This window comes from Panthera tigris, chromosome E2 (genome assembly GCF_018350195.1).
Source record: "Panthera tigris isolate Pti1 chromosome E2, P.tigris_Pti1_mat1.1, whole genome shotgun sequence".
NCBI classification, from domain to species: domain Eukaryota; kingdom Metazoa; phylum Chordata; class Mammalia; order Carnivora; family Felidae; genus Panthera; species Panthera tigris.
The window spans coordinates 17185179-17207707 of record NC_056674.1 but is presented as its reverse complement, the minus strand read 5'-3'; the positions used below and the strand labels follow the sequence as shown (position 1 = coordinate 17207707).

The window sequence follows — 22529 nt, the reverse complement described above, 5'->3', positions numbered from 1 at the left end:
TCATAAAACCAACACCAAAACCAACATATAGAACAGATCCATCAACAGTTCTTTGTGCCCTTTTGCTGTAGAGCCATACCCCTCCCTCATCCCTGGTGATCACTAATTGGCTTTATGTTACTAGGACTTGCCATTTCTAGAATTCATATAAATGTAGTCATTCACTGCATAATCTTTAGCATTTAATTTCTTTGATTTAGTTTTACATTTTTGAGATTAATTCATGTTATGTATATGAATATTTCATTTTTTATTGCTGATTATTATTATAAGTATGGATATAATTTGTCATTGATAGACATTTAGATTATTTCCATTTTTGACTATTATGAACATTCATATACTAGGTCTTTGTGTCAACATATATGTTCATTTTTCTTTAATAAATGCCTAGAAATGGGATTGCTGCACAGAATAAGTATATATTGAACTTTATAAAATACTCAGATTATGTTCCAAAGTAGCTGTATCATTTTTCATTCCCACCTACAGTTTTTTGAGAGATAGTTGCTTCACATTCTTACACTTGGAATGGCAGTTTTTTAATTTTAGCCATTTTAATGGGTGTGTAATGTATCTCACTGGGATTTTAATATGCATTTCTGATCACTAGTTTGGATGAACGTCTAATGTACTTATTGGCCATTCATATATCTGATTTTGTGAATATCTTTTCTAGTCTCTTACCCATTTTATAAATTAGATTACCTTTTTTTACTGAGATTTAGGAGTTCTATATATTTTGGATATGAGCCCTTCATCAGTTTCTACCAGTCTGGCTTTTCTTTTTTTTAAGTGTGTTTTTGAAGGGCATTAGTTTTTTATTTTGATTAAGTCTACCATTTTTTCTTTATAAAAGAAATAGTTTTAACACTTATGTTGAGGTCTTTAATTCATTTTGAGTAAATTTTTGCCTATGGCATGCAGTAAAGGTTGAGGGTTTTTGTTTTCTAATTTTAGAAATTATAGCATTGATGTGAGTGACAGTATATTACTAGAGTCAGCTCTTACAATGATTTATAAGAAAATGAGGAGGCATGCATGCAAGTCTTGATCTCAGGTTTGTAAGTTTGAGCCCCATGTTGGTTGTAGAGATTACTTAAAAATAAAATCTTAAAAAAAAAAAAGAAAAAGAAAATGAGGATAAAAGTTTGAGAGGGACAGGACAGATCAGGATAACATTGAAGATTTGCAGCCAGTAGAAAACATTTATAAAAGAAAGGATTGAGAGTGAGGACAAGACAAGAGCTCTTCACAAAAGAAGAGCTTTGGTGCCAGTCATTTCAGGCATAATGATAGAAAGAAAACAAATGAAAACTGAAATTGATGGCAACGACAGTTTCTATATCTAGAAATGATAGTATCAATAATCAAAACACTGCAGTAAATCAGATTTCAAGGCAAAAATGGCTGTTTTCTGGCCTATTTTACTTTTTTTCATTAATATGTACTTTGCTGTTTAGCCATGTGAAACTTAACTGAGACTAGATAAAACGAGTACTATCTATAGTTACTATACGATTATAGATCAATTCAGGTTAAAAGGCTCAGGTCTTCAAGGACATCTCTGCAGGTATAACACGTAGGGGCTTTTAAAAGTGAAATAGGATTATAGTTATGCTTGCACCATCCTTCGTCACCCACAGTTCCTCCTCCACATAGGCAACCACTTTCAACTCAATAAACTGGTGTTTATTCTCACATTTTATACATCTATTTTACCTACTTTTGATTTAACCATTTTACAATATTATCAGCTTGGGGGTGCCTGGCTGGCTTAGTTGGTAGGGCGCGCGACTCTTGATCTCGGGTTTGTAAGTTCAAGCCCCACTCTGGGTGTAGAGATTACTTAAAAATAAAATCTTTTGGGGTGCCTGGGTGGTTCAGTCAATTGTGGGTCCTACTTCGGCTCAGGTCATGATCTCCTGGTTCATGGGTTTGAGCCCTGCATCAGGCTCTGTGTTGATAGCTCAGAGCCTGGAGCCTGCTTTGGATTCTGTGTCTCCCTCTCTCTCTGCCCCTCCCCTGCTTGTGCTTTCTCTCTCTCTCAAAAATAAATAAACATTAAACTACATTTTTTTCTTTTTTAATTTCTTTTTAATTTTTTTTTAATATTTATTCATTTTTTGAGAGACAGAGAGAGACAGAGCATGTGTGGGGGAGGGGCAGAGAGAGAGGGAAACACGGACTCCAAAGCAAGCTCCAGGCTCTGAACTGATAGCACAGAGCCCAATGTGGGGCTCGAACCCATGGACCGTGAGATCATGACCTGAGCCAAAGTTGGACCCGCAACCGACTGAGCCACCCAGGTGCCCCTAAACTACATTTAAAAAAATAAAAATAAAATCTTTTGAAAATAAAATCTTTTATACATACATAATTTTATATATGTATATAAATATATATATGATCAACTTGTTAACATGAAAGATGGGATTTAGAAAATTTCCTGTATTAATTTTTCTTCATATTTTCTCTGGAACTCCTTTAAGAGATCTTGAACCTCTTAGACGCCTCCACTAACCCACTAATTTTCTAATCATTATTTCTTTCTCCCTTCTTTCCATTCTTTTTTTTTTTTTTTTTTTTTTAATTATTCTGGGAGATTTCCTGGAATTTTTTCCCCTAAGCTGTTGAATTTTTTAGTTCAACATAAGCACTTCAGTATAGAACTCTGTTGATAGGGGTGCCTGGGTGGCTTAGTTGGTTAAGCATCCGACTTCAGCTCAGATCATGATATCTCAGTCCATGAGTTGAGCCCCATGTCGGGCTCTGTGCTGGCAACTCAGAGCCTGGAGCCTGCTTCAGATGCTGTGTTTCTCTCTCTCTGCACTCCCCCATTCACACTCTGTCTCTCTTGCTCTCAAAAATAAACATGAAAAAAATTAAAAAAAGAAAAAGAACTCTGTTGATATTTCTGTGTTTTCAGTGCTTCTGTGATACTAATTACAGTATTGTTTATGTGTGTGTTTCTTTTGTTCCTTTCCTTGTTTTTTCCTATTTGTTTTGATCTAGCTTTCACATTAGGGCTTTCATCATTTTTTTGTGATCTTTAGCTCTATGTTAAAATTTAACATTGAGGTACCAGAAACACTATTGTAATCTTTGTGCGTGGTTGGGGCTTGTAAAATGGTGGGCTTCACTATGCAGCATTTAGTCCGATACCTAGATGATTCTTTTAAATGACTCCAAATGTGAATATCTGTAAGTGTTTTCATGACCTTTTCATTTTTTCAGTAAAGAACCCTCCCTGGGTGCCTGGGCGGCTCAGTTGGTTGAGTGTCTGATTTGATTTCAGCTCAGGTCATGAACTCATGGTTTGTGAGTTTGAGCCCCGCATGGGGCTCCGTGCTGTCCATGTGGAGCCTGCTTGGGATTCTCTCTCTGCCCCTTGTGTGCCCTCTTTCTCCCTCTCTCTCTCAGAATAAATAAAAATAAGGAAGGAAGGAAGAAAGAAAGAAAAAAGAAACCAACCCATCTATTGTTTGACACCACCAACCACCAGCATTTCTAAAGAGCAGCAGTAGAAAGGGGTTGGAACCCTATTCTACATAGGAATTTTTACTCCCTCTTTTCAGTATCTACTTTGCCTATCATCACTAAGTTTGGAGGCTCCTGGTTATACTTTGGATAATAAATTCCTATGTCCTTCCAGTTAGGAGAATTAGGTACATAAGCTGCTGCTTTTATAATCATTTTATAAGTTCCACCTTCTACTCTTACCCAGTCACTCCAGTTATAGAGCCTTTGTGTTGACAGCTGTATCACAAATTAACTTGCTTCTAGGTAGCATCCTCTTTTGCTGGCTTTTTATTTAAGCCACTTGATTCTGCTGTTAATTTGTAGTTCTTTATTTGCTTTCCTATCAAAATTTCCTAAATCTTTTCATCCACCGGTGTCTTCTCAACCTCTGCAGTGTTTATGAGTATATTCCCTTCATCCTCGTACTATCATTTGAATGGAGTTTCAGGAAGATACAGAATAAATATCTTATTTAACCATATGTCCTCTTTAATAATTCTATTTATTTTTTATCCTTTCATCTTAGGCTCTCCCAATCTTGTGTGTTTGTTTTTTCATCCTGTTTGTTACCTGTTCTTTATATTTTATTTTACTGATTTATAAAATGCAAAAGTTACATTTAAAAACAGTTTGAGCTGGGTGCCTGAGTGGCTCAGTTGGTTAAGCCTCCCAACTCTCGACTTCGGCTCATGTCGTGATCTCACAGTTCATGGTTTCGAGCCCCACATTGGGCTCTGTGCTGATGGTGCAGAGCCTGCTTGGGATTCTCTCTCTTTCCCTCTCTCTCTGTCCTTCCCCGGCTCGTGTACACACTCCCCCTCTCTCTTTCTCAAAATAAATAAACTTAAAAAAATAATAAAAATAAAAACAGTTTAAACTACATGTTCCTGTGAATGTTATTTGTATTTAAGCTTTCTTTTTACTGTGGGACTAGGTTTGAAATAAAGAGTCTATTTTACAATACCACATTTAAAAATTTTTGTTAAAAATACTGGAAAAAATCACAAGTGTTAGTGTTGATGATGATGATAGCCACTTTATTGGATATTTACTACATGCTAGGCACTAAATATTTTACAGTTATTAGCTCTTTTCAATGATGATTTTGTTTTTATTCCCTTTTAGAAAAGGTCTGGGAAATGTATAAATAGATGAAGACTCATCATGGAAGACATGAGAGTTAAGTCTCATCTTTCTCCATGAAAATATAGTTTAGAAAAAACCGAGAAAACCTGGGCATAACAGAAAAGTATTTCCTTTGAGGACAGATGTTGATTCTTTACGACTACATGAGAGTTCAGAACATAATTTATACTCAAATATAAGTGAAGCTAAGAAAGAACCATTAAGAATACAATTGATATTATATGTTTCATCCCAATCTGTAATTGTCTAATCTCAGGATAAGCAATGTAAGTCTTTCATCATAAATTCAGCTTCATTAGATACCTGAGAATTAATACTGGAGAGAAACCTATGAATTTGGTGAATGTGGAAAAGCTTTCATCTATGTCACATTGTCAAGAAATACTGAAGAATTCTTGTTGGAAAAAATATCTGCGTGGTAAGAATGTTGGAAAGCCTGAAGCCTGAAGCAGATCTCCTTCAGCATGATCAAATTCATACTAGAGAGAAACCTCATGAATGTAATGAATGTGGAAAAACCTTCAGCCTGAAGGAAAACCTCATAGAGCATAAGAAAATGCATACTGGAGAAAAATCACATGAATGTACTGAATGTGGTAAAGTATTCTCTCGAGTCTCATCCCTTACTCTACATTTGAGAAGTCATAGAGGAAAGAAACCATATAAATGTAATAAATGTGGAAAAGCCTTCAGTCAGAAGAGAAACTTCCTTTCTCATCAGAAACATCATACGGGAGAGAAACTCTATGAGTGTGGGAAAGCTTCTATTCAGATGTCAAGCCTCATTAAACACCAGAGAAATCATACTGGAAACAAACCCTATGCATGTAAGGAATGTGGAAAAGCCTTCAATGGCAAATCATATCTCACTGAGCATGAGAAAATCCATACAGGAGAGAAACCATTCGAATGTAATCAATGTGGAAGAGCCTTCAGCCAGAAGCAGTACCTCATTAAACATCAGAATATCCACAGTGGAAAGAAACCCTTTAAATGTAATGAATGTGGAAAAGCCTTTAGCCAGAAAGAAAACCTGATTATCCATCAAAGAATACATACTGGAGAGAAACCTTATGAATGCAAGGGGTGTGGGAAAGCTTTCATTCAGAAGTCAAGCCTTATTAGACACCAGAGAAGTCATACAGGAGAGAAACCCTATATATGTAAAGAATGTGGGAAAGCCTTCAGTGGCAAATCAAATCTCACTGAGCATGAGAAAATTCATATTGGAGAGAAACCCTATAAATGTAATGAATGTGGAACAATCTTCAGGCAGAAGCAATACCTCATTAAACATCACAATATTCATACAGGAGAGAAACCCTATGAATGTAATAAATGTGGAAAAGCCTTCTCTCGAATCACATCACTTATTGTACATGTGAGAATTCATACGGGGGATAAACCTTATGAATGTAAAATATGTGGGAAAGCCTTCTGTCAAAGCTCATCTCTTACTGTTCATATGAGAAGCCATACAGGTGAAAAGCCCTATGGTTGTAATGAATGTGGAAAAGCCTTCTCTCAGTTCTCAACTCTTGCTCTGCATATGAGAATCCATACTGGAGAAAAACCTTATCAGTGTAGTGAATGTGGGAAAGCTTTTAGCCAGAAGTCACATCATATTAGACACCAGAGAATTCATACTCACTAAAGCTCGATAAACGCCTTGAATTTAGGAAAAGCTTCAGCAAAACTCAGACTTAATGGTATACCAGAAATTCATTTTATAATAAAGTGGCTTGAATGTGGAAAATACTTCAACAAATCAAAACTTAAATACTAACAATTTTAATAAGTATCATAGTTTAAAAACCTATGCTCCCAAAACTCCCACAGCAAACATTGTTAATGATGTACTTTTAGGAGCAATCTCATTGAAGTAAGTATGGATCCAGTCATGGACACTAAGCAGCATGGTTCTGGAAGGCCTACCTGATGCATTAAGACAAAGATATGAGAGGTATAAGGATTTTAAATTAAGAGACAAAATTGTCATTTTTAAAATTTTTTGCTACAGATGTAATCAAAAGTATTTGTTCTTGATGCATTCATAGAAATCAAAGATTGGGACAGAATATTGTATTCAGAAACATGCATGCCTTTATGGGGAATTGGTAATTGATAGAGATGATAACAAAAGTTGGTAGGGGAATTATGGATGATTCAAAAAATGGTCTCAGGGTAACTGATTCTTCATGTGGAAAAAATATTGGATCTCTGCCATAGTAATACATTAAAGAATTTATTATGAAATCCAAAAGTATTGTAAAGACCAGAATGCAAAAAGCAAAACTTGGTAACATAAGAATTTTATAGGAGAATGTTTTTAAAACCTCCAGTAGGAAAGAATTTCTAAAATAGATTCCAGAACACACACTCTTGAGTGTATATGCATATACCCAAGAAACTGATACATGTACTTAAGTTAGGGAGTCATGTATCTTTATGTTCATTGCAGCATGAATTACATTAGCAAAAAATTGGAAACGTGTGTTGCTTGTGAAATGGATAAATACAATGTGATATAGGCACACAGTAGAATATTCTCTAGTAGTTAAGTATAACAGATTATATATATAAATAGAAAGACCTGAAAAATCATGTGGCGTGAAAAAAATGAAGAGATCAATATGTTATAATCGTTAGCTCTGTGAATTTGAATGAAATCAACACTATTATTAAGCATTAGTTACGGAAGAACATTTTTATGGAAAACTGAAGAATGGATTGGAAGGATACACACTCATTTCCCAAAAGTGATTGCCTCTAGAAAGAAAGGTAGCAGAAAAGAAATGGGACCAAGCATGGTTGTTAAAGGATATTTCAGTTTTGTATCTAAATACCATCATTAAAAAGAAATAAAGATTCCAACTAAATATAACAAAATGTTAGTTAACTCTGGGTTGTGGTAATATATGTGTTCTATTTGTGCTATTCCTGAAAATTAAAAAAGATAAAGATAGGAGTAGGAAAGTTGTACATGCAGTACATGTAATAATGGACTCACAATCCCAGGCAGATGCTACTATTTTATAGAAAATATTTCTAAAATCATACCTTTATTAGAAGTTATTTTTTTTAATTGGATGGTAGCTTAAATTATTTAAATGTACTCTTGCATGTCACATCACTAATATGTGTGGTCTCAGAAATTAAAGCATGATTCTGCAACAGGTTAAGTGGGTTACATACATTTAAGAATCATATGATTTAATAATACTTGCACAGACTTGATACTACTAAGAACTAGTTTTTACTGAAACATCAGAAATTTTAAGAGTCCACATAACTAGTATTAGCATTAATAATTTGATATTTTTAAAATGAAGAAACCAAGTTACTCTTAAATTTTTAAATATGCCACTGAGTAAAACTTCAACTCTTGCATTTTACCTTCAATTTTAACCTCAGACATTTTTATTCTCTATTCTGCCAGATATAATTGATAAATCCCCTGTTTGTTTGTTTCTTTGGTGAAAATGGTGCTAAAAGAGATCTGAGACCTAAACAGTATTGTTTTATGTGAAGCAAATCTTTTTGCCAATTTTTGTTTACTTGATCCCTTTCCACAACAACTTGACAAATAAAGAGTTGTTAGTGCTCTTTTTGAAGTGATAAAAATGAGTATGCAATATTTAAACCTTAGGCATATGTCAAATATATAAATTTCTTTTAAATACAAAATAATGAAATGCTAATAAAACCATAGTACTACACCACTTATTGGCAGTTTTGAAGATTGGTCTTAAGATTATAAATTCCAGGGGTTGTTTATGTGTTTACATGAATCTAAATTATCCTCTATTTTCTTCCATTCTTCATTAAACATTCCCCTTGTATTTCTTAAGTGTTTTGCCCTTCCATTTGTACACCTTTGAAGTCACCAGAGCAATTTAGAACTCTTAATTCAGACCAAACTAGGAGGATTACCTTTTGGTGCCTGCAGTGGGTTGGTGCCAAGGTGCAACAATGATTACGATAGTCAGATAGAGTAAGACGAGTAACACCTGGGATACTGTATACTGTAAGTTTACTCTGATATTCCCTACTGATTCAACTTGTTGCTAGTTATTTGCCACCACAAACAACCCTACAGTAAACATTTTTTTTTTAACATTCTTAAAATCAGACCTTAAATTTCAGATGTTTTTATTTCTGAGGCAAAAGATTGTTAGATTAAAGGACATATACTATTTTTTAATTTTAATAGATAATATCAGTCATTTTCAGAAACACATCTTTCCTCTAACCCTGCAATAGATGGTAATATACTACTTAAATTTATGTTTGTCTGATGAGCATACACCTCAACTGCTCCTAGATTTGCTGCTTTGTAAATTTTTGCATTGTTGGCTCATTTTCCTATAGGATTATTTATCTGTCAATTTTGAAGACCTCTTTATATGTTAGACGTTAGGAATTTGCCTAATTTTTGTCATAAAAATATTTTTCCATAAAAATATCTTAAATTTCTGTGTAATCGATATGTATTTTTTCTAAGCTTACGGATTGGTTAAAAAGATACTTTAATCTCTAGATTGTATATGTAATTTTTCTTAGGTTTTCTTGCAAGTTGTTTATTGTTTACTTTTTTCAATATGTAAATATTTAATATATCTAGAATTTATTTTTTAACGTCCTATAAAATGAAGATTCATTGTTATTTTCTTCCAGATGGGTTTCCAGTTATACAAGCACAATTTGTTAAAATAACCCATCTACTCAGCAGTCAGTCACATAGTTCTGACACCAATCTGCAGTGTCCACCAACAGCAATCACAGATTTGAACTGGCAATCAAAAAAAACAGAATAGGCTTTAACCCAACATTAGGTTTATTATTAGCTTTGTCCTGATCAAAACAACAACAACAAAACCACCTTTACAATACTGTAACTACCCAAGCAAAGATAGCTTCGAGGACCTATGTACTGCTGAAGGGAGAAAAGGTCAGAATGGGTGCAGTTCACCTAAGCCCTGGGAAACAACGTTCTCACCCAGGATATCTTACTATAACCCACCGCTGCATCTGCATGGTGTACCCCCATCACATGGGGCACACCCAGTTGTAAGACTGAAACCCACTTAAGCACAGGGAAGCTGCTACCTTGTTTTCCCAAGACTTAGGATACCTTAGTCATATAGGCTAGCCATGTCTTCATGCCAATTCACAGCTCTTCCCTCATCTAGGTACAGGATACAAATGAATCTACAGTAGTATTTTCTTCAAGGAAACTGGTATGAAGGCAAATCTAAGGTTCTCTTTCTACACATGGGTCAGTAAGAAAGGCCTGTTGTTTTTACCAGTACCATCCTTTTCCTATTTAACTGACTCAGTTATGTGATCCTTTAACCATATGATCTTTTCTTCATTCAACTGAAACTGCCTGTAGTTTCACTTGTACCAAAACCTATTCTGTATTTTCATTTCACTAATTTATTTTTCTACTTCTATACTAATACTATATTAACTGATAAACTGATTTAACACTAGCCTTACTGCATTTTGATACTGCATATTAGACCAAGTCCTCGCTGTTTTTCATAGTTCTATTGGCTATTCTAGTTTTCTTTCTATATAAATGAAGATGGTGTTCTCAAAATACAAAAACTCTTTGATAGTTGGAATTACATTAAATTTATATATTTATTTTGAGAGAAATGACATTTTTTATTTTAAGTCTTCCTGACCCAAATTGTAGTGTGCCTTTGCATTTCTTCAAACTATGATCATGTCCTTCAGCATGAGGGTTCTGAACAAAGTAATCTGAATGCCATCCCTGCTTAATATTATATTATAGAAAAAGTTTGTTAGTTGGGTGAATAAGAAAAATCCCTATTATGGACTAAATGTTTGTAGCCCCCCAGAATTCATATGTTGAAGCCCTGATTTCTATTGTGATGGTGTTTGGAGATGGGGCTCTAAGTAATTGGGTTTGGATTAGGTCATGAAGGTGGGACACTCATGATGGGAACAGTACCTTTATAAGAAGTGGGAGAGAGATTATAAGAACATAAAGAGATTTCTTTCCATTTGTATACACAAGTCCTGTGAGTGCAGGACTTCTTTCTGTAGACAGAAAGAAGCTGTCTACATACTAGGAATTGGACCTTCACAGGATTTGCCAGCACTTTGATCTTGGGATTTCCCAGCTTCTATAACTAAGAAATAAATGTCTGTTTAAACCACCCAGTCTATGGTATTTTGTTGTAATGCCCAAGATAAGACAATCCCTTTCCTGCTTAATTCTACTGGGCTCCTAATAAATGGTAAAACAAAAAGCACTTTTCATTAGGAGAGTAAAATTCCAACTCCCATTATTAATAAGGTCTATAATTTTAATTTAAAATTGTTTTTAACGTTTATTTTCGAGAGACAGAGACACAGTGGACTACAAATCCACAGAAGTCTGGGGCAAGACATGGATAGAGACACACAATAGATAATCCACAGCCTGAAGGAAAAGCTAGGGTAAGACTCAGGGAAATTAGGGTATTCAAAATCAGATGTATATATGGGGGATTTAGAAAGGCATACACCTGCCCATCCAAGAAGCATACTAAAGAAAGACCTGAGAAGACAAGATTCACATCCAGATAATCCCTAAATTCAGAGAAATCCTAGATAAATTGTAAAGGAGTATCCCAACACAGAGCCAATCAGCAAAGACTACAAAAGATGATTGTTGTGTGGTGGTGTTCTTTTCTTTCAGTTCCCAGCATTCAAAAAACTCTGTCAAACTAGGTAAAAATGGGTTCCAGTTCAAGATGGCAAAATAGGGAAGAACCAGTAGAATTCGCCTCCTCCTAGGACACACTGACATACAGCTACATATGGAGTAATCACCTCAAAAAAAAAAAAAAAAAAACAAAAAAAACGTAAAGGCTGGCTAAGGGACAACTACACATTGGGCAAACAAAACCACATCAAAGCATGTAGGAGAGGCTGAGACAATCTCACCATAAACCTCAGCCCTAGAGTGGCAACCCACAACTGGGAGATAACTCAAAACCTGGAGCTTCTACGGGGAACAAGGAATTGAATGCCACATCGGGCAACGCCACTTTTAGGATCTTCACCTGAGAGATGAGCTCCGAAACATCTAACTTTTAAAACCAATGGGGATCACATCCTGAGACCCACAAGATTGTAGCAGTCTGGAAGAGAGCTCTCAGGGGCAATCATGTCCAGATATAAAAAAATTTTTAAATTCTTTTTAGAAACCTCCATACTGTTTTCCATAAGTGGCTGTACAAATTTATATTCCCACCAACAGTGCACAAGGGTTCCCTTTCTCACATCCCTACCAACATTTTAGTTTAGTTTTTTTTTGTTTTTTTTTTTTTTTAGTAGCCATTCTGACTGGCATGATGTGACATTTCATTGTGGGTTTGATTTGTATTTCCCTGATGATTAATAATGAAATTCAGCATAAACTCAAGTAACATATGATCCAGCAATTAGCCTTCTGGATATTTATCCTAAGAAAACAAAAACACTAACTCAAAAAGTTACATGCAGCCCTGAGTTCACTGCAGCATTATTTACAAGAGCCAAGGTATAGAAACAACCTAAGTCTCCACTGATGGATGAAGAGATAAAGAAATTGTGATATATGTGTGTATACACATACATACATACACACAACAGGATCTTATTCAGCTATAAAAAAGAATGAAATCTTGCCAGTTGCAACATGGATGGATCTTAGGGCATTATGCTATGTGAAATAAGTCAGAGAAAGACAAATACCATATGATCTCTCTTATATGTGGAATCTAACAAAAAAAAAAAAATCAAAAACAAAAAAAAAAGCTAAAAATAAATACCAAGCTCTAAAATAAAGAGAACAGGTTGGTGGTTTCCAGAGGTATGGACAGTGGGGGTTGGAGAAATGGAAAATCTTTTTTGTTTGTTCAAATGAATTGGTTAGGGGTGCCCAGGTGGCTCAGTTAAGCATCCAACTTGGGCTCAGGTCATGATCTCTCAATTCATGAGTTCAAGCCCCGCATTGGCCTCTGTGCTGACAGCTCAGAGCTTAGAGCCTGCTTCAGATTCTGCGTCTTTTTCTCTCTCTGCCCCTTCCCCACTTGTGCACTGTCTCTTTCTCTCAAAAATAAACATTTAAAAAATGAGTTGGTTAAAGAATGAATAAATAGATGTTATTTACATCTGTTAATTTTACATTAATAGAGAAAAAAGCTAAAATTGAACTAAGGAAAAATATCAAGTGGTCACATGTGACAAGAAACAGTCTATGCAAAAATAGTTTAGAAAAGTATCAGATTACACAGTCTTCAACAATCAAAAATAATGAACCTGGAGAAAGGGGGACAATCTAATTTCCAGAATTAACATTTTATAACAGTGCCCAATTTTCAACATAGAGCACAAGGCATTGAAAAAACTGGACATGACTCATTCAAAGGAACAAAATAAAAGAAATTGTCCCTGAGAAAGCCCAGTCATCAGACTTATGAGGCAAAGACTTTAAAACAACTGTCTTACAGCATACCTGTAAGCATGCAGCTCTTGATCTTGGTGTCATGGGTTCAATCCCCACATTGGGCACAGAGGTTACTTAAAAAAATGAAACAACTATCTTTTTATTCAAAATTTTTTAATGTTTAGTTATTTTTGAGAGAGAGAGACACACAAAGCACAAGCAGGGGAGGGGCAGAGAGAGAGAGGGAGACACAGAATCTCAAGCAGGCTCCAGGCTCCAAGCTGCCAGCACAGAGCCTCATGCAGGGCTCGAACTCAAACCGTGAGATCATGACCTGAGCTTTGGTCAGATGCTCAACCCACTGAGCCACTCAGGTGTCCCAAAACAACTGTCTTAATATGGTCAAAGACCTAAGGGAAAAACATAAGACAAAACTATCAGGAAAACCATATGAACAGAGTTAGAATGTCAACAGAAATTACAAAATAGTACCAAACAAATTCTGAACCTGTAGTATACAATAGCTGATATAAAAAAAACTTACTAAAGGGGTTCAGTATCAGATTTGAGCAGACAGAAGAAAAACAATGAGTGAACTTGAAGACCATTAAAATTGAGTCTAAAGGGCAGAAACAAACCAGAATGAAGAAATGTGCATAAGGGACAGACATTAGGACACTAATAAGCAATCCCTATTAAAATTCCAATGGCATTTTATATAAATAGAAAAACCCATCCTAAAATTCATATAGAATTTCAATGACCCTGGATAGCCAAAGGAATCCTGAAAAACAAGAACAAAATGGAGAATTTCTTGCTCCTGATTTCAAAATTTACTACAAAGCTACATTAATTAAAACAGTATAGTACTAGCATAAGGACAAGCATATAGCAAACAGACTATGGTAGAGAGCCTAGAAACAAACCTTTGCATATATTGTCAAATGATTTGCAACAAGAGTGCCAAGAATATTTAATGTGAAAAAGACAGTCTTTTCAATGCATTTGCTGGGAAAACTGGATATCCACATACAAAAGAATGAAGTTGGGTCCTAACCTAACACCCTATATAAAAATTAACTCAAAATAGAACAAAGACTTAAACTTAAGACCTAAACTCTTAGAAGGGGACACCTGGGTGGCTCAGTCCATTGAGCATCCGACTCTTGGTTTTGGCCTAGGTCAAGATCCCAGGGTCATTGGATTGAGCCCTGTGTTGGACTCTAAGCTGAGCATAGAACCTGCTTGAGATTCTCTCCTTCTCTCCTTCTGCCCTGCTTTCCAACTCACACACACTTCTCTAAAATAAAAGTTAAAAAATTAAAAAAAAAAAAAAACCAAACCAAAAACCTCTAAGAAGAAAACATAGGTGAAAACTTCATGACATTGGATTTGGCAACAATTGTTTGGACATGACACCAAAAGCACAGGTAGCTAAAGAAAAAAATAGATAAACTGGACTTCATCAAAATTAAAAATGTTCGTATTAAAGGTCACTATCAAGGGTGAAATGAAAAGACAAAAAAATTGGGGTACCTGGCTGGCTCAGTCAGCAAAGCATACAATCTTGAGGTTTTAATTCGAGCCCCATGTTGGGTGTAGAGATTACTTAAAAATAAAGCCTTAAAAAAAAACTGGAAAAGACATTTGCAATGCATATACTAATATCTAGAATATATTTAAAAAATCCTATAACATCTAGACATTTCTCCAAAGTAGATAGATATACAGATGGCCAATAAGCAAGTGAAAAGATCCTCAATGGCACTAGTTTTTAGGGATATGTGAATCAGAACTGCAATGAAATACCATTTACCCATTAGATTGGCTATTATAAAAAAGCGCAAAATAAGTGTTGGCAAGGATGTGGAGAAATTGGAACCCTTGTCCATTGCTGGAGGGAATGTTAAATGGTACATTACTGGAAAACAAGTCGGTGGCTCCTGTTAAACACGGAATTACTATATGGTCCAGCAATTCCACTCTGGTGTATAAACAAAATAATAGAAAGCAGGGACTCAAAGAGGTATCTGTACAACTGTTTTCATAACAGCATTATTCATGATGGCTAAAAGGTGGAAACAACCTAAGCATCCATTGACAGATGAATGGATAAACAAAGTGTAGTAAACACATACAATGGCATATTTTTAGCCTTATAAAAGAATATGGATACAACATGGATGAACCTTGAAAACCTTATGCTACGCGAAATAATTCAGATACAAAAAGCACAAATATGATTCAACTTCTATGAGGTACCTAGTACAGGCAAATTCATAGACATGGAAACTAGAACATAACTTACAAGGAGGAGGGGGGATGCAGAGTTACATAGTTTCAGTTTGGGATGATGAAAAAGCTTTGGAAATGTATAGTGGTGATAGTTACACAACATTGTGAATGTACACCACTGCACTGTACAAAAATAGTTAAAATGGTACATTTTATGTTATGTGTATTTTACTACAATGTAAATATATTACCTGATAGCATGTGATGAGTAAATGTTAATAATAATAATTATCACGTAGTACGTGAGGGGAGAAGTCTCATACCAATAAGTTGAAAAGCAATAATCCTACAAAATCAGTCTGAGCTGTGTGATTAAAAGAGTAATATTTGTTCAGACAAGGTAAAGATCAATACTGAGTCTTGTCTTAGGCACAAATAAAAATTAACATTAGAAGATTTTGTTTAAGTTTTTTTTTTTAATTTTTTTTTCAACGTTTTTTATTTATTTTTGGGACAGAGAGAGACAGAGCATGAACGGGGGAGGGGCAGAGAGAGAGGGAGACACAGAATCGGAAACAGGCTCCAGGCTCCGAGCCATCAGCCCAGAGCCTGACGCGGGGCTCGAACTCACCGACCGCGAGATCGTAACCTGGCTGAAGTCGGACGCTTAACCGACTGCGCCACCCAGGCTCCCCTAAGTTTTTTATTCTGAGAGAGAGAGAGCACATGTGCGTACGTGAGCAGGGGAGGGACAGAGAGAGATGGAGAGAGAGAATCCTAAGCAGGCATGGTGCTAATCAGTGCAAAGCCTGACGTGGAGCTCAGTCCCATGAACTGTAAGATAATGACCCGAGCCAAATCCAAGGGTCGGTCGCTTAACCAACTAAGCCACCCAGAAGCCCCTAGAATATGTTTTTATACAGATAGAGCGTACAATGAAGGCAAATGTAGGGAAGAACACAATATAAGTAACATTAAGCAAACTTGAAATAGGGTACAGGAAGAGTAAATCTTACCTACTCTAGTACAATTATCTTCCAATAATTCCAGATTCTGTGACCCAAAATGCACTCATTTGGCATTGTCTCCATAAAGACCCTCAGTCATAAATGGAAACTATTTTCAGTGATCCTTCAAATGGGAAAAGGAAGAGTATGCCAGTTGGGCAGCAATTTTCCCATCTGCAAACATAGGGACATTTATTGAACATCTTTTTACAGCCCAGGCCTTTAAGGAGCTGTGTGTTTTTATAAAAGCCTCAGTCATATACTTTGCCAAACGTCCTAAATACAGAGTGCATAAACTCTAATCTGTTTTGTTTTGGTTTTTTTTTTCATTAAATCATTGATTCTTGACCCCATCAAGTCAGGTCCTGTTGTTGACCAGTGGACATAAAATACGCTCTTCCCTGAGGCTTACACAGTATAGTACAGGAAACAGATTTGGGTCGGATAACCATAAAAGTTGTGGGACAGAAGCATGTGAAAAGATCTGCAGGACTACAGAGGAGCCTATGACAAATTTCAAAGCCGTGTCTGGTGAGGCTTCTCAGAGAAGGTGAAATTTAAGCTGAATCTTGACAGGTGAGAGTGACATCACTGGGCAGAGAAGGGAGAAAAGATCATTACCAGGCAAAGGATATCCTATGTGCAATTGGTCAAGGGCTGTATAACAGAAACTGTATATTTGCTATCCCCAAGTTAAGAGCAGTTCCCACCCACTTCACCTAGTTGATGCAGACTCATCAGCGCGGTGGTTAGTTTCTCAGGCAAGTAATCTCTGAGATACCCAAGTAGGGCAAAAATGGTATTTTTACTGCTTATCAAAATATATAAATCATGTAGCAACATGAAACTTCTGAAAATTTTATTTTGTTTTAATTCCAGTGCAATAAAATTTACATGTATTTGTATGACTGATAAATATGTCTCCCTAAACAGAAAACATGTTTATGTGTATTCACAATTGAATTTCACTGCTCTTTGCCCAGTTTCTGGACTTCAGAAGGTGCTCAAAAAATATGGAAGGGAGGAAGGAAGGAAGGAAGGGAGAGAGAGAGGGAGGGAGGTAGATACCCCACCTCCAAACACGACAAATGAGTTGCCAATAATTGATAGAAGTCTAAGATGAATCCCCAGGACTCCTGATTTCTGGTCAGGACTCTTATTGAACAACAAAAAGCTATATATAGGTCAGGGGAAATTTTTGTAGTTATTTTGAAATTCAGCATTTTCTGTTGATATGAAGATCTAGTTATATTCTTTCCAAATCACTGTACCTTTCTTTTTCATGGTCATCTCTCCAAGAGCTCTTAATATACTTGAAAGTCCATAAACTTTGGAAGCAATGATTTTTGCACCTCTCTCTGAGTATTAATATTCACAGTAATCATCTTTCAGGGAACTACAATATCTCAGATCTGACAAATATTTCCATTATCTGCCCAGGATAAGATGGCAATGACTTCTACTGTTCTTTTTTATTCTCTTCTCACAAGTGATTCATGGTGTCTTCATGAATGGAATACTAGGAAAAATGGTATTCATATTTGTAGATTTATGAAATATTTCCAAATTGCATTAAAAGTAGTTGTACCAATTTACAATCCCTTGGCAATGTATGAGAATCCCCACCAATCTGTGTTCTCACTAACCCTTTTTAAAAAAATTTTTTAATGTTTATTTATTTTTAAGGGGGCGTGGAGGGGCAGAGAGACAGGGAGACACAATATCCACAGCAGGCTTCTTGCCTCGGAGCTGTCAGCACAGAGCCCAAAGTGGGCTTGGAACTCAAGAGCTGTGAGATTATGACCTGAGCCAAAGTAGGATGCTTAACTGACTGAGCCACCCAGGAACCCCGAACCCTTGTTTTAACATGAATTTTCCTGGGTTGCCTGGGTGGCTCAGTCAGTTAAGTGTCTTACTCTTGATTTCAGCTCAGGTCATGATCTCATGGTTCATGGGATCATGCAGGGATCAGCCTTGCATTAGGCTCTGCACTGACTGCACAGGGCCTCCTTGGGATTCCCTCTCTCCCTCTCTTGCTACCCTTCCCCTGTTCATGCATGCGAACATGTGTGTACGCATGATCTCTCTCTCTCTCTCTCAAAAACAAATAAAAATAAACTTTAGAATGTGCTTTAAAAAAAAAAAAGACTAAGTTTCCCAAATATGTTGATTGTAGAATGGTAGCTTACTGTGGTAGTAATTTGCATTTTCTTTATTATATGTGAGGATAAGCTTCTTTTCAAATGCCTATTGTCCATCTAGTTTCCTCTTCTGTGGATTTTCTGTTCATATAACTCTTCACCCATTTTCTGTTTTTTGCATTTAAAAATAAATATGTGTGAACTGTGTATATACTCTGGATGCTAATCTTTTGTCACTTATATGTGCTGCAATACTTACTCTCAGACTACAACTTTTTTCACTCTATGATCTCTTTGGATGCCTAATAGTTTTATTTTTTTATGTTTTATTTATTTTGAGAGAGAGAGAGAGTACATGCATGCACGAGCAGGGGAGGGGCAGAGAGAGAATCCCAAGCAGTCTTCAGGCTGTCAGCTCAGAACCTAAGGCAGCACTTGAACTGCCTTACTCACGAACTGAACCATGAGATCATGACCTGAGCCAAAATCAAGAGTCAGATGTTTAACCAACTGAGACACCCAGGCACCCCCTAATAGTTTTAAAAAAAAAATTTTAATGTTTATTTATTATTGAGAGACAGAGAGACAGAGCATGAGCAGGGGAGGGGCAGAGAGAGGAGGAGAAGCAGGCTCCAGCCTCCAAGCTGTCAGCACAGAGCCCGATGCAGGGCTCAAACTCACAAACCACAAGATCATGACCTGAGCCAAAGTTGGACACTCAACCGACTGAGCCACCCAGGTGCCCCAATAGTTTTAAATTTTAATGTAATCATCTTTTATGTTTGCTTTTAGGATCTTAAGAAATATTTTCTAATCCATAGTCTCTAAGGCATTGTACTATATTTTCTTTCAAGAGTTTTACAGATTTGTTCTTTATAATTAGTTCTTTATCATTTTCCCCTTTTATTGAGATATAATTGACATATAATATTATATTAGTTTTGGGTGTACAACATAATGATTTGATATTTGCATATATTATGAAATGATCACCAAGATAAATTTAATTAACATCCAAGACCACACATAGCTACACTTTTTTCTTGTGGTGAGAATTTTTTAAATCTACTCTCTTAGCAACTTTCAAATATACAATATAGTATTATTAACTATAGTCACCACACCGTACATTATAGCACCAGGACTTACTTTATCACCGAAGTTTGTACCTTTAAACTGCCTTCATCAATTTTGCCTAGCCTCCACTCCACACCTCAGGCAGCCACCAATTTGTTTTCTCTGAGTTGAGGGTTTTAATTGGTTTTGTTTGTTGTTTTTCTCATAGGTGAGATCATAACACTATTTTTCCTTCTCTGTCTGACTTAGCTCACTTAGCATAATGCCCTCAAGGTCCACCCATGTTGCCACAAATGGCAGGATTTTGGTTTTTTAATTTTTTTAAATTTTTTAACGTTTATTTATTTTTTAGAGACAGAGAGAGACAGAGCATGACTCCAGGAGGGGCAGAGAGAGAGGGAGACACAGAATCCGAAGAAGGTTCAGGCTCTGAGCTGTCAGCACAGAGCCTGATGCAGGGCTCAAACCCACAAACTATGAGATCATGATCTGAGCCAAAGTCAGACACTTAACTGACTGAGCCACGCAGGTGCTCCTCCTTCTTTTTTTATAGCTGAAAAATATCCCATTGTATACAGAAAACCTCTGATAACCAACATGTACATGAAAAGATGCTCAACATCATTAATCATCAGGGAAATGGAAGTCAAAACCACAGATATCACCTCATGCCTCTCTTAGAATGACTATTATCAAAAAGACAAGTAAATGAAGTCGAACATCATTTGAGGTAGAAAAAAATGTAAGACTGATGTCAAAGAAAAAACAAAGCCAAACAGCAGTTAAAGTGGTAAAAACTGATTTTATTCAGGACTAATTTCAATAGGGGAAAAAAAGACCTCAGTATTGAACCAAGCTTAATCCTGAATATAAGCATGGGCAAGTGGAAATGTATAGTCAGGGAGCACGGTGAGGGTCAGAGGATGTTAAAATTATAAGAGAAACACCAGGAGTAAGGGTCTGGCTAAACCAACTAAACAGGATTCTTGCTGAAGACAGGCCAGCATGAACACACAGCACCTGGGCGATGGTGGAGGATGAGGAATCTGATCAGACATCAAGGGTGATCACATATTAACGGTGGAGGATTCAGTTAAACTGACTGAGGGCTCTTACTAAATCTTGATTTTATAAATAATTGCACAGATAGGTCTAGGAGAAGGTTCAGGAGTCTAAAGTTTGGTCAAAGAATCTTTGTCACTGAATTGTTGGCACCTGAATTGCTGGGGGTTGCCTGGCTGGCTCAGTAGGGACTCTTGATCTTGGGGTCATAATTTCAAGCCCCATGTTGGGTGTAGAGATTGCTTAAATAAACGAAACTTAAAAAAAATGAATTGTTGGCACTTGGGCTAAACAAGACCTTGGGGTTAATTTTATTAGTATGCTATTAATGACCCATTTCAGAGACTTCTGTAGACAAATTACACATGTCCATTTACAGTTCAAAAGGATCTCCCTGGTGGCAAGGATTAGTATGGAAGCACTGGTCTCAAGAAGATGCAGGCCAGACTATAGTAATAAACTATAGTAATAAACTATTGATTTCAGAGAGTTATGGCCATATTCATTGAATTGACAGAAGGAAAGGCTTGGGAATGTTAGTGGAGAATGCATCTTTCCCATTCATCTATTTTTCAAGAGGAGAGATTATATTCCCTAAATACTGCCCAACTTTTTATTTCTTTCCTGGAGAGGCAGAGCAAAATAGTTGGTTAGAGAATTTATTGCCTCTCAGGTCCAAATTAACCTTTTGCTGCTTGATTGGTGAAAACAAATGTTTCCTTTTTAAACATTTTTTTACCAGCTGGCGTAATGTTAAGCTTTATGATTAGAGGGTGCTGGAGAGACCTGCAGAAGGAAGGAATTGGCCTTGGTTCTGGAGTGGCTCCCTGTCCAGGTTTCTGACAGTAGGCTCTTCTCTACAGCTTTGCCCCACAGTTTACTCCAGTACAAACTGCCTCTGAAGCACAGCTTTCTCCAGCATTTGGCCACCGTGCTTTCTCCATTCTTGACCACATCAGAGACATCACAGCAGAGATCTTCAAACAACATGTGTCTATACTCCAGCTAGGTCTCTACTCCCTCTACACTCTTTATATCCCTACACATGCACACTGGGGGACTCATGCAAGGCAGCACCAACCTCTGTCCCACAAAGCTACCTGGAGCTGTTCTGGCCCAAGCTCTTCACAGAGAAGGTGTTAGGTTCCTGCAGAGAAAGGTCTCTACAGCTCCAGATCCCAGTAGTGTCCACAGTGGTGCCCCAAACTCCCTCTACATGCCTATCTATCAGGCTCTGCTCACCTAACTGCCTGATAAATATGAATCATATCTGGGCCTGGGTAAACTGGTAAACTTCTCTGCCATCTAGTAGCCTTTGATGAAGTGTGAATTCTTTCCCTTCTAAGTTTGTCCTTCCTTGGGTACTCTGCCTCAGCCCTGGAGTCCTTTCAGAGTCCCTTCCCATCTTAATAGTTACATTATTATTGTTGCTTAATAATTCCTTATATTAAACTTCCCGTTTTAATTATTATATAGTTTCCTGTCTTCAAATTAGACCCAGACTAATATGGAATTTGGAAGAAGATGGAGGCATGAGCAGCTCTAGCCCTACCTCTTTTCTCTTCTGCTGTGGAATCTGCCTGTCTGCATAGAGCATGCATTCCCCAATGCTCTAGGTCAAGACATGAAACTGGAGATTGAGAGCCTGTTCTTGCCACTGTCGTGATTCACTGGGTAAGTCTGTTTATTTTAATTTTTTTTAATGCTTATCTATTTTTGAGAGAGAGACAGAGTGCAAGCAGGGGAGGGGCAGAGAGAGAGGGAGACACAGAATCCACAGCAGGCTCCAGGCTCTGAGCTGTCAGAACAGACAGAGCTTGAACCAATGAACCGTGAGATCATGACCTGAGCTGAAGTCAGATGCTTAACCAACTGAGCCACCCAAGTGCC

General features: G+C 36.8%; 1 protein-coding gene across 4 annotated transcripts in view; it reads left to right on the top strand.

Moving 5' to 3' along the window:
- Positions 1 to 9166, top strand: part of ZNF260 (zinc finger protein 260) — a 72742-nt gene extending 63576 nt beyond the window's left edge. For 3 of the 4 annotated variants that reach the window (XM_042969013.1, XM_042969015.1, XM_042969014.1), the window contains exon 3: positions 4648 to 9166. In XM_042969013.1, the coding sequence (XP_042824947.1) occupies positions 5093 to 6322 (1230 nt within the window). In that variant the 5' untranslated portion in view covers positions 4648 to 5092 and the 3' untranslated portion in view covers positions 6323 to 9166. The remainder of the gene's footprint in view (positions 1 to 4647) is intronic. The other variant, XM_042969016.1, reaches the window with a different exon arrangement.
- Positions 9167 to 22529: the final 13363 nt, after the last annotated feature.